This window comes from Dipodomys merriami, unplaced genomic scaffold, assembly GCF_024711535.1.
Source record: "Dipodomys merriami isolate MVZ:Mamm:240054 unplaced genomic scaffold, mDipMer1.0.p SCAF_21, whole genome shotgun sequence".
Lineage (NCBI taxonomy): Eukaryota > Metazoa > Chordata > Mammalia > Rodentia > Heteromyidae > Dipodomys > Dipodomys merriami.
Window position 1 is genome coordinate 291,556 of NW_027203493.1, and position 12,399 is coordinate 303,954.

Genomic DNA, 12,399 nt, shown 5'->3' on the forward strand with positions numbered 1-12,399 from the left:
TTTTTTTTTTTTTTTTTTTTTTTTTTTTTTTTTTTGGGTCCGGTCGTGGGGCCTGAACTCTGGGCCTGGGCGCTGTCCCTCAGCTCTTCAGCTCAAGGCTAGCGCTCTACCACTATGAGCCACAGCGCCACTTCCGGCTTTTTTCTTTTTGCTTATGGTGCTGAGGAATCGAACCCAGGGCCTCGAGCATGCAAGGCAAGCGCTCTACCACTGAGCCACCTTCCCAGCCCTCAGCGCCATCTTTGCTGTCCATGTGCTCTACACAGCTGGATATTCTTACTCTTGGGGTTTGTATATTCCAGAAACATAATATCATATGCCCCTGCATCCTTGAAGCTAGGGGTTGTTACAAAGATAGCTACAGGGGGCTGGGAAGGTGGCTCAGTGGTAGAGTGCTTGCCTTGCATGTTCAAGGCCCTGGGTTCGATTCCTCAGCACCACATAAGCAAAAAAGAAAAAAGCCGGAAGTGGCGCTGTGGCTCAAGTGGTAGAGCACTAGCCTTGAGCTGAAGAGCTGAGGGACAGCTCCCAGGCCCAGAGTTCAGGCCCCACGACCAGACCCCCCCAAAAAATAATAGACAGCTATAGAAGCTTTATTACAAAGATAGCTAGGAGGATACACAATGTGCACAGTGAGGCATCGACTCCCTTGAAGCAGGAGGCAATCGATCACAGGGTGGGATGCACAACATCGCACAGCAGGCACCATTCTAATTGGGCAGGGTATGAGATAGGGCTGAAGTCCGTGTGAAATGTTTTAAAGTCTCTCTGGCCTCTCTTTGTTTTTAGTAAAGGATCACTTTCTCGGCTTAGTTTTCCTCACACAGTCTGGGACCATAACAGTCTAGGAGACCCTTCACCCCTACACCAGCTCTCACTGAATTCTCAGTGTTAGCTCAGGCCCAGCAATCAGGGCCAGCAGTGATCTGCTGGGTGCCAGGAAGGAGATGGGGCCCCAGAGGAGCCACAAGACCAATAGGGAGGTAGAGGCTGTGGGCAGAGGCAGGAACATCGTTTTTTGGTCTGGTCATGGGGCCTGAACTCGGCCTGGACGCTGTCCCTCAGCTCTTCAGCTCAAAGCAAGCACTCTACCACTTGAGCCCACAGCACCACTTCTAGCTTTTTTCTTTTTGCTTATGTGGTGCTGAGGAATTGAACCCAGGGCCTCATGCATGCAAGGCAAGCGCTCTACCACTGAGCCACCTTCCCAGCCCAGAGGCAGGAACATTGTAATGGGTTGTGTTCCCAAATTTCATATGTGGACGCTGTCATCACCCAGTACCTGTAAATGTGACCTTACATGGAAATGGGCTCTTGGCAGGAGATCAACGCCAATTCCTGTTGTTATTGTGCCCCTAAAAGGGGGAAATTGGGTCCCGGAAATGCACCAAGGGATGATCCTCTGTAGAGACTTCACTCTGCTCTCACAGGTTTAGAAGCTGAGAGAAGACCTAGAATTCACTGTGCCTTGTACCTCCTGAGGGAATGTGGCCCAGAAGACACTGATTCCATGTTGTTGGACTTCAGAGCTGTGAACACAGATCTCTAAACCACCCAGTCTGCAGTGATGTGTCAGAGGCACACTACAGAAATATCACACAAGTGTTCCACTCTTTCCACACGCTCTCCAGACCACAGTGCCTCCCCCAAGTTCACGGAAAGGGTTTTATGGAAAGCAGGGCCCTTCACAAGCGGTAGCCATGGCCAGGTGGTCACTTGCGTCTGTCTGGCATCCACAGCCTCAGCTCTCCACCTCCTGAGACCAGTGGGGAAATTAGGACACGAAACAGAAGTATGACGTTCTGAAGCTGGTGAGCCTCTATGCTGCTGATGCTGGATCGCAGGATCCCAGCGCTTGGGTCACCTGTGCTTGGAACAACCAAGATGTCCCTTGTAAACTCAGTGGGGAAAGACTCAGGAAGGTTTGTGAAGAGGCTGTTCAGCTGGTCATGGTGTCTCGCCTGTGTCCACCGAGCCCAGGCTGGCCCTTTACAGGGGGAGAGTGGACTAGGCTGTGCATCCACACACGTCTGAGAGGCCGCAGCCAGCATTCATTCATTATCTAAAGATCCAGGGAGGTGGCCGGCCCGTCGGGAGCGTTGCCCCCAGCTATTTTGAGGTTTGTTTTCAAGTTTGCCAGTACTTGGGCTTGAATGCTGCCTGGGCAGTGTCCCTGACCTCTTGCCCAAGGCTAGCACAACCACTTGAGCCACAGTGTTACTTCCAGCTTGTTTATGTGGTACTAAGGAATCGAACCCAGGGCTTCATGCAGGTGAGGCAAGCACTCTACCACTAAACCACATTCCCAGCCTCGTCAGATTCTTTTATCAAAAAGAGTGAAGCTGTGGCTCGGAAGGGTATTGGGGTGTCGAGCTATCCAGGGAAACCTGTCCCTGGTTAATGGAACATTAGGTGAAGCTTCCTTCCGCTCCTGGCAGCACTGGTCCCTACTCGAGGGACCCAGAAACCCGGAAATACTTTTCTCAGGTTATCTCCCTCCTGTGGTGCGGGGTGGCACAGACAGCAAGTGTGGTCTGTGTGTGTATGGGGGTGGGGTGGTGGCGGACAGGCTGTGGGGTCCTCTGAGCACCCCCCACCCCCCACCCCCCATGCAGAGGGGAAAGAATCTTAAAGGCCACCGTCTGAGACCAACCCACAGGGCAGCACAGTACTACATCTCCCTCTTCCCCCAACCCTAAACCCTCCAGGATGGGATACTAACGCCACAAGCAGCGAGAAAATGAGGCTTGTGGACACAGATCACGGTAAGTAAGCGCAACCAACCTCAGGATTCCAAATAGCAGGGAAGGGGGCGGGGTTATGCAAAATACATAAGCCCCGATCAAGCACACCAAATAGAAAAGGGCTATATTTCATGATTTTTCTATAAAGAAAGCTTTATTGCAAAGAAAAGATAATTCTTACATGACCGTAAGGAACACATAGGATTGGAGAATAATTTGACTTCTGGCGCATGTAAGTCACCACAATTGTAAAATGGGTAGCAATGATAAGGCCTTCGGGAACAGCTGTCGGTAGGCATCGCTTCTCGGCCTTTTGGCTAAGATCAAGTGTAGTATCTGTTCTTATCAGTTTAATATCTGATACGTCCTCTATCCGAGGACAATATATTAAATGGATTTTTGGCACTAGGAGATGGAATAGGAGCTTGCTCCGTCCACTCCACGCATCGACCTGGTATTGCAGTACTTCCAGGAACGGTGCACTCCCCATCCGGGGAAATATGATTTGTTCTAAAAGTAAGACTACTGTAGCTAGTTGCACCTAGCTTGAAGGGGTGTGCTTGTTTACTGTCCCCTTTACAGCAAAGCGTGTTGTTAAGCGATTTTAACAGAGTCCATTGATGTTAGACAAAAGTTATGGTTGGTGGGTCGTGGAGCTTGAGCGTATCCTCGGATGAATACGTGAGCCTCCGGCTGCAGCCATCTAGGAGTTTCTTTTTTTAAGTGAGTCGGTGCTGCTTTTAGACTTATATCCATGGAATACGTAGATGAAGATGTTTTCCTTTATTGAGTATTCAGATTTGTGATTCCCCCTTTCCTCTATGGAGCTGGTTCTTGGGTCTCTTGACTGCTGAGGTGCACAGTACCGGTCCTGTTCCATAACTTACCACTTTCAATCTTTTTCAGTCGTTGTTATAAAAATGATGCACAGTTTGGGCCAGTTGCATTGCTCAGGTATAGAGTTTATTTCTTTTGGGGCAGTTTCTCCCTTTCCCTCGCTGTCTCCCAGTAAACTTCCTTAGCCATCAGAAGAGACTTACTAAGCATGAGCCTTGAGAGCCCTTTCATCACAAATTTGACGAGTTTCGTGGTCAAGTAAGGGTGCTGTGGAGATAAAGATGCCTTGTCCTGAGTGACTGGATTCCGCTTTGAGTGAAGACACTACCACAAAATGGCTACGTTTTACTTGTGCAAGCCATCACTCAGTCCATCACAAAGCCATGAGGCAATTCTAAAATTGCATTTATCAAATTAAGTCATGGCCGCACAGGTCTGAAGCTGAGGGAGGTATAACAGGTTTAACACCTGCCTAGCAAGCATAAAAACTACATAATAAGCTATAGTAGAAAAAGCTAGGCAAATGAGCTAATTGCCCTTAACACACCAGACCAACTGTCAAAAAGCGGTGGCTCACGCCTGTAACCCTAGCTACTCAGGCTGAGATACGAGGATTGCGGTTCAAAGCCAGCCCAGGCAGGAAACGCCGGGAGGCTCTCATCTCCAACACACGACTGAAAACCGGAAGTGGCGCTGTGGTTCACGGGGTAGAGCGCTCGCTTTGAACAAAAGAAACCCAGGGACAGTGCTCAAGCCCTAACTTCAAGTCCCAGGACCAGGAAAAAAAAGAAGATAAAAATCAAAATAGGAGCTGGGCGCAGGTGGCTCATGCCTGTAATCCTACCTACTCAGGAGACTGAGGTCTGAGGATTGTGGTTCAAAGCCAGCTCAGGCAGGAAAGTCCGTGAGACTCTGATCTCCAATTAACCACCAGAAAACCGGAAGTGGCGCTGTGACTCAAGTGGTAGAGCGCTCGCCTTGAGCTGAGGGACAGCGCCCAGGCCCAGAGTTCAAGCCCCACGACCGACCAAAGGAAAAAAGAAAAATCAAAACAGGACCCGAGAACGCTTTCAACCAGCGCTGCTGCCTTGAACTAGCTTTGAGTTTTGACACTGTCGTACCTGCAGCGACTCTGGACTAGTCAGCTCTCCGCTCTTGCTGTTATTCTCCGAAGGTCTCTGACCTCCCGGGCATCTCACCTCTCGGATGATCACAGTGACTAAGATCAGGATTAAAAGAACCTGTGGTTGCCAACGACTCCGCCTGGCCAGTGAAATTAGTACGTGGTGAACTAAACTAAATGAAATCGAGAATTATTACTCAGTGAATCTGGCGTTACAGAAGCAGGGTGGGGAAAGATCGCGCTGTCAGCCCGCTCCGCACAGGTGCCTTTCACCGCAACCACAGAACGGGCAAGCGACTCTTCAGCTCTACGGAAGCAAGCGTCTCCGGATTTCCTTTTCCTAAAGCAAAACCGGATGGATCGGGCAGAAGCGCCTTCCTTACCCCCCGGGCTTTTTCCAGCTCGCCGCCGGCGGCGCGCGGGGGGCGGGGGGGGCGGGGGGGGGCGCGGGCCGTCGCTCGCCGGTGACGCTCGAGGCGCGCCGGAAGTGCGGGCCCGGGCTTCGGGCTCCGTCATGGCGGCTGCCGCGGCGCGTTGGAACCATGTGTGGGTCGGCACCGAGACCGGCATCCTCAAAGGTGGGGGCTGGGGCGGGCGCGTGGACGTGCAGGGGTCGGTGCCGGACGCTTGCGCGACTGACGCCCTCATCCTGCAGGGGTGAACCTTCAGCGGAAACAGGCAGCGAACTTCACGGCGGCGGGACAGCCGCGGCGGGAGGAGGCGGTGAGCGCCCTGTGCTGGGGCGCGGGCGGCGAGGCCAGGGTGAGTGGCCGCGGGCCGGGTGCTGGGGGGCTCGGGGCGCCCTGTGCTGGGGCGCGGGCGGCGAGGCCCGGGTGAGTGGCCGCGGGCCGGAGCTGGGGGTCCCGGGGCGCCCTGGGCCGGGGCGCGGGCCGGGCCGGAGCTGGGGGGCCCGGGCGCCCTGGGCCGGGGCGCGGGCGGCGAGGCCCGGGTGAGTGGCCGCAGGCCGGGCCGGAGCTGGGGGGCCCGGGGCGCCCTGGGCCGGGGCGCGGGCGGCGAGGCCCGGGTGAGTGGCCGCGGGCCGGAGCTGGGGGGCCCGGGCGCCCTGGGCCGGGGCGCGGGCCGGGCCGGAGCTGGGGGGCCCGGGGCGCCCTGGGCCGGGACGCGGTAGGCGAGGCCCGGGTGAGTGGCCGCAGGCCGGGCCGGAGCTGGGGGGCCCGGGGCGCCCTGGGCCGGGGCGCCCGCGGCAGCCTCGCCCTGGCCATCCTACCCTCTTGCCTCCCCTTGCAGATTCTGGTGGGCTGCGCGGATGGGACGGTGAAGCGCTTCGATACGGAGGAGGGCATTTTCCAAGGCCAGAGACACTGCCCCGGCGGGGAGGGTACCTTCCGAGGTCTCGCCCAGGCCGATGGGTAAGACTGGTCGCCTGGCTGAAGGTTCACCTCGTAGGGAGAGCTTTGAAGTCCCCCCTCTTAAGGATAACTGAATAAAGGTGTTACATCCTTAGGTCACACTGCCCTTGGATGGGTGACAGGGACCAGGGTTCCTGCCTTCCGTGGTTCATTTCTATTTTACACATTTATTGAATACTGAGTGTAATTTTCACCTGCAATGAGCAGACAAACTGTATTCCTTGATAAAGTTTGCATTCTCTAGAATTTTCTCCTGGTTCCATTATAATGTTTGAGGTAGCACTGGAAAACTTGTAATAGTCCTGTAATATTCATGTAATAAAACATACTGGGGATGGGGGTCCTGGGACTTGAACTCAGGACCTGGGTACTGTCCTTGAGATTTTGTTTTGTTTTTGTCAAAAGCTAAGGCTATACTACTTGAGCCACAGCTCCAGTTCTGGCTTTTGGTGGATTAATTGGTCATTAGAGTCTCATGGACTTTTCTGCCCTGGTTGGCTTCAAACTACAATCCCCCTGCTCTCAGCCTCCTTAGCTGAGATTATAGACATGAGCCACCAGCACCCAGCCTCACTTTTTTTTTTTTTTTTGGTGGGTTGTGGGGCTTAAACTCACGGTCTGGGCATTGTCTCTGAGCCTCTTTGTGTTCAAGGCTAGTGTTTTACCACTTAAGTAAGCCACAGCACCACTTCTGGTTGGTTGGTTTTGAGTGGTTCATTGGAGATAAAGAATCTCTTGGGGACTTTTCTGCCTGGGCTGGTTTCCAACCTCCATCCTCAGATCTCAACCTCTTTAAGTAGCTAGGATCACAGGCATGAGCCATCAGTGCCCAGCCTTACGGTTTTTTGAGATAGGGTCTCACTATGTTGGCCAGTCCTGAACTTACAGGTTCATGTGGTCCTCTCATCTCAGCCTTTTTAGTGGCGGGACTACAGGTTCACATCACCTGTACCAGGCTTCATGTTTTAAAATCCTTATTTCCTTCCCTGCTTGCAGCAACCTCATCACATGTGTGGATTCCGGGATCCTCAGAGTCTGGCATGACAATGAGAAAGAGACATCATCTGACCCCGTGAGATTCTAGAGTTAATAGCTGAGGAGGGTGGAAGTCAGCTAGGGCTCATGGAGGCTTTGGGAGGGGGAGGATTAAGGATTCTGCGCTGACCCATCTCATTCTTTACAGCTCTTGGAACTGAGGGTAGGTCCTGAGATATGTAGGATGCGCCAAGACCCAGCACACCCCCACGTGGTTGCTACTGGGGGGAAGGAGAATGCTTTGAAAATATGGGACCTGCAGGGATCCAAGGAACCTGTGTTCAAAGCCAAGAATGTGAGTGATGGGGCAAGGAGAGACTGTGGCTGAGGTCAGGGGAGGCTGAGGTCACTGACTAACCTGAGTCTAGATGGGCTTACAGGTGTAATGAGGGACTTAAGTGGCACACTAAGCCTGTCTATACCTCATCTTCCTACCTTACTTCCTCCCCCCAGGTGCGGAATGACTGGCTCAATCTGCGGGTTCCCATTTGGGAACAAGATATACAGTTCCTCCCTGGTTCACAGAAGCTTGTCACATGCACAGGATACCAGCAGGTGAGGCAGCATCTCATTGCTGCCTGCTGCTGGGTTGAAGCAGCTTCCTGAACAGAATAGACTTTGTAGTATGACACAGCCACCTTTGCACCGTCTTCTTCTGAGCTTCCTCATCTAGACTAGCCTTGGTACTGAACCTGTGGCATTCCCTTACTATAGTCTAGGATAGAATTTCTTAAATTATTGTTGTCGGGGCCTTGGTGGTGGTTTTATGTTTGTGCTTGTCGTCCTGGGGCTTAAACTCAGGGCCTGGGCACTGCCCTTGCACTTTTTTTCTTTTTTGGGTCCGGTCGTGGGGCCTGAACTCTGGGCCTGGGCGCTGTCCCTCAGCCCTTCACCTCAAGGCTAGCGTTCTACCACTTGAGCCACAGCGCCACTTCCTGCTTTTTTCTTTTTGCTTACGTGGTGCTGAGGAATCCAACCCAGGGCCTCAGGCATGCAAGGCAAGCGCTCTACCACTGAGCCACCTTCCCAGCCCCTGCCCTTGCACTTTTTTAATCAAGGTTAGTGCTCTACCACTTGAGCCACAACTCCACTTTTGGTGTTTTTTGTTTTTTGTCGGTCACGAGGCTTGAACTCTGGGCTTAAGCGCTGTCCCTGGGCTCTTCAGCTCAAGGCGAGTGCTCTACCACTTGAGCCACAGTGCCACTTACAGTTTTCTGGTGGTTTATTGGAGATAAAAGTCTCATGGACTCGGGGGCTGGGAAGGTGGCTCAGTGGTAGAGCACTTGCCTTGCATGCTCGAGGCCCTGGGTTCAATTCCTCAGCACCACATAAGAAAAAAGCTGGAAGTGGTGCTGTGGCTCAAGTGGTAGAGTGCTAGCCTTGAGCTGAAGAGCTGAGGGACAGCGCCCAGGCCCAGAGTTCAGGCCCCATGACCAGATCCAAAAAAAAAAAAAATCTCATGGACTTTCCTGCCTGGGATGGCTTTGAACTGATCAGATCTCAGATCTGACCTCAGATCTCAGCCTCCTGAGTAGCTAGGGTTACAGGCGTGAGCCACTGGTGCCCGGCTTACTTTTGGTGTTTACCTGGAGATGATACTCATGGATACCAGTGGCTCATACCTAGAATTCTAGCTACTGGGGAGGCTGAGATCTGAGGGTACTGGTTCCAAACCAGTCAATGCAGGAAAGTCTGCAAGAATCATCTCCAGTTAGCCACCAAAATGCTGGAAGTGGAGCTGTAGCACACTAAACTTGAGTAAAGAAGCTCAGGGACAACACCTAGGCCTTGAGTTCAAGCCTGGGGGTCCAAGGGGGTGGGGAAGTCTTATGGGCTTTCCTTCCTGAGCTGGCTTTGTACCAGCCCTCCTATCTCAGCTAAGTAGCTAGGATTATAGGCATGAGCCTCTGGTGCCTGGCTAATTATAACTCATATCTCTATGGTTAGGAAGAAAGAGAAGTGCTTTCTTCACAGTGGTCTTGTGGACCTCAGACTAGGTGTCATGGTTCTGATATATAGCCACTGATTTGCCTTGCTATACAGGTAAGACACTCCTCTCTTTGGCTTCAGAACATTTCAGTGTGCTGATCTTGGTGGTCTGATCGTGATGATGTGAGAGCCAGGCACCAGTGGGTGAGACCTGAGGATTTCCGTTCCAAGCCAGCCTGGGCAGGAATGTAACTCCATTTAACCAGCAAAACGCTGAAAATGGAGTTAGGTAGCCTTGAGCAGAACAGCTAAGGGACAATGCCCAGGCAGTGAGTACTGGTGCTTACGCCATAACAAAAAACATAGGACTTTTTTTTTTTTACAAAGAAGGTAACTTTATTTTGCCAGTCCTGGGGCTTGAACTCAGGGCCTGGACTCTGTCTCTGAGCTGTTTTTTTTTTTTTGCTTGAGGCTAGCACATTTCCACAAGCCACAGCTCAACTTTTATGTCTTTCTGTTTATATGGTACTGGGGGATTGAACCCAGAGCTTCATGCATGCTAGGCAAGCACTCCTACCACTAAGCCACATTTCCCAGCCCCCCATTTTTTTTTTTGGTTTTTGCCAGTCCTATTGTACCACCTTGCTTTTTATCCCTCTGTTACCCCAAATGGGAGGACATTATGTTCACCTTCTGCCCCAAACCACCCAACATAGGAGACTTTTTTTTTTTTTTTGTCGGTCGTGGTGCTTGAACTCTGAGCCTGGGCGCTGTCCCTCAGCTCTTCAGCTCAAGGCGAGCTCTCTGCCACTTGAGCTACAGCGCCACTTCCGGTTTTCTGGTGGTTTATTGGAGATAGGAGTCTCACGGTCTCTCCTGCCCGGGCTGGCTTTGAACCACGATCCTCAGATCTCAGCCTCCTGAGTAGCTAGGATTACAGGCATGAGCCACCAGCGCCCGGCTCATAGGAGACTTTTTCCTTTTGCTGTTCATTCATGTTCCAGAACAAGTCTGCCCACTCCTACCCTTCCATTCCCAGTTTTCAGAGATGAGGTACATATCTTAAAAAGTTGCTCTGGGGAAGGGGGCAGGTCATAGGAAGCAGTGATCAGAAGAATGACAAGGAAGCAGTGGGATGGGGAGGCGCTGGTGACGCCTCTGTGTTCCTCTAGGTCCGTGTATATGATCCAGCCTCCCCCCAGCGCAGGCCTGTCCTAGAGAGCACCTATGGGGAGTATCCGCTGACTGCCATGACCCTCACTCCTGAGGGCAAGTGAGTATTTAAAGGGGAAGGATGGGGCTCAGGAGGGACTGTAGGAGGTTCCTGCTTATCCCAACCCACTTTTGGTCTCCTTCTCAGTTCTGTCATTGTTGGAAACACTCATGGGCAGCTGGCGGAAATTGATTTTCGGCAAGGTGAGTGGCTTAGGGAGTGCTTTGGATGAGGAAGTCATTTCCCTCTGCATTGGAATAGGGAGCTGTTCAGGCCTCAGGCAAGGACAGGATGCTTTGAATTCATGGTTTTCCAAAAGCTAGCTAACCCCCTGTGCTTTAGTTTCTTCATCTGTAAAATGGAAATTGGCAACCCCTGTCTTGGGGTTCTTTGAAGGATAAAGTTTTGGAATGTAAAGTGGTCTGAACAGCAAGCATTCAACATTCAAAAAGAAGTTGGCTGACCAGCGGGCACTGGTGCCTCCCTCTTCTTCTCCAGGGCGCCTACTGGGCTGTCTGAAGGGGCTGGCAGGCAGTGTCCGAGGGCTGCAGTGCCACCCTTCAAAGCCCTTACTAGCCTCCTGTGGCTTGGACAGAGTCTTGAGGATACATAGGATCCGGAATCCTCGTGGCTTGGAGCATAAGGTATGAGTCCAGCTCTCATGCCGTCATCCCCTCTACCTACTTAATGGTTTTCTGAAGCCCCGATTTTTTGTGCCCCTGTTTTTTGTTTTGTTTTTGTTTTTTGTCAGAGGTGGGGCCTGAACTCTGGGCCTGGGCACTGCCCCTTGGCTCTTCAGCTCAAGGCTAGCAACCTACCACATGAGCCACAGCTTCACTTCCAGCTTTTTCTGCTTATGTGGTGCTGAGGAATCGAACCCAGGGCCTTATGCATGCAAGGCAAGCACTCAACCACTGAGCCACCTTCCCAGCCCTTGTTTTGTTTTTAATCTCAGCTTTCTAAGGCTTCTTAATGCCCCTTCTCTTTTTCAGATTTATCTGAAGTCTCGACTGAACTGCCTCCTCCTGTCAGGCAGAGATAACTGGGAGGTGAGCTGTCAGGTCTGGGAATGTGGGAGCTAAGGGCAGGTGATTTTCCTGTGGAGAAAAGAGGCAGCTGGAACAGAACCAGGGCTGTCCATTCATCTGTGGTGTCACTTAAAGTGTCTGAGTGGTGCTAAAAAAGCAGAATTGTCGCCTGCAGTGCCAGGCATTGTGGCAGTGGTTACTAGATGAAGGTGGTGGTGGTTCCCAGAGGGATTATTTTCCAAGTATCTCCTTCCTATTTCTGACCCTTCCCACTCATCAGGATGAGCCACAAGAACAAGAGCCCGATAAGACGCCCATAGAAGACACAGAGACCGATGAACTTTGGGCCTCCTTGGAGGCAGCAGCCAAGCGGAAGCTTCCTGGTTTGGACCCGACTCAGGGGGCTCATCAAACCAGGAGGAAAAAGAAACGACCTGGGTCCACCAGCTCTTGAAGACCCTGTGCCCACTATGTAAATAAACAGCTAACACCTACCAGGACTCCGAACCTTCTGTGATGCGTGGAAAGAAAAGGGGTAGCTGGTAGGGGCTCTCTGAGCTAAGGAGGTGGGATATCTGACGTCACAAAAGCCGACGCAAGGTCAGCAGGCTGGCTGGCGGGGGCAGAGTCCTGGCCGCGGGGCCATGGGCTGCTGCCAAGACAAGGACTTTGAGACTAAAGATGGGCGGGCCAAGGGCTTGTCAGAGGAAGGTGGGCCTCTGGATCGGGAGAGGAGGGTCCCCTGAAGGGACTGCCCTGGAGGTTGGACCTGGGAGGGTAAGGCTGAGTTCAGCAGCCTCCTAACCCTCACAGGCGCTGGAGGAATGGGCGTGGGCGCTAAAGGCCCCTCCGGCCGCAGGTCCAACGAAAGTCTTCTGATCACTGTGCTGTGGCGCCGGATATCCATGTTCAGCCGTCGGGGCTCGTCGCGGTCAGCCAAGAGGCAATCGGATCAGATACAGAAGCAGGAGGAAGCCATCCGTGAGGGCTAAAATGAGGCTTAGGAGGAGCCGGAGAAGGGGTGACCTGATCTCAGTCCGCCTCAAAGGCCAGACAATAAAATTTCTAACGTGGGTTTGTTCTTAGCACTCAATGACGCCGGCCCAGGCGCCACGGGCTC

At 52.6% G+C, this 12,399-nt stretch overlaps 2 protein-coding genes and 1 non-coding gene across 5 annotated transcripts; all 3 read left to right on the forward strand.

The window, feature by feature from the left end:
* The first annotated feature begins 3,041 nt into the window (after positions 1-3,041).
* LOC138834227 (U2 spliceosomal RNA) lies at positions 3,042-3,232 on the forward strand. Its single transcript, XR_011374004.1, has one exon. It is a non-coding gene; the product is annotated as a U2 spliceosomal RNA (small nuclear RNA).
* Positions 3,233-4,300: 1,068 nt separating this feature from the next.
* Positions 4,301-11,774, forward strand: LOC138833784 (WD repeat-containing protein 74). 3 transcript variants are annotated; one of them, XM_070032088.1, is made up of 11 exons: positions 4,301-4,860; positions 5,360-5,466; positions 5,953-6,074; positions 7,071-7,146; positions 7,258-7,404; positions 7,563-7,664; positions 10,211-10,311; positions 10,399-10,454; positions 10,750-10,895; positions 11,003-11,150; positions 11,244-11,298. In XM_070032088.1, the coding sequence occupies exons 1-10, from the start codon at positions 4,788-4,790 to the stop codon at positions 11,117-11,119; spliced, it is 1,047 nt and encodes a 348-aa protein (XP_069888189.1). In that variant the 5' UTR covers positions 4,301-4,787; the 3' UTR covers positions 11,120-11,150; positions 11,244-11,298. The 3 variants fall into 3 exon arrangements, with proteins under 3 accessions (XP_069888189.1, XP_069888187.1, XP_069888188.1); XM_070032086.1 differs by lacking the exon at positions 11,003-11,150 and adding an exon at positions 11,560-11,774 and having other exon boundaries at positions 4,308-4,860; positions 11,244-11,300; XM_070032087.1 differs by lacking the exons at positions 4,301-4,860; positions 11,003-11,150 and adding exons at positions 5,179-5,282; positions 11,560-11,774 and having other exon boundaries at positions 11,244-11,300.
* A 108-nt stretch (positions 11,775-11,882) lies between these two features.
* On the forward strand, positions 11,883-12,353 carry LOC138833513 (testis-expressed protein 54-like). The gene is made up of 2 exons (XM_070031778.1): positions 11,883-11,990; positions 12,093-12,353. Exons 1-2 carry the CDS (start codon positions 11,924-11,926, stop codon positions 12,269-12,271), a joined length of 246 nt encoding a protein of 81 aa, XP_069887879.1. The 5' UTR covers positions 11,883-11,923; the 3' UTR covers positions 12,272-12,353.
* The last annotated feature ends 46 nt before the right edge of the window (positions 12,354-12,399 follow it).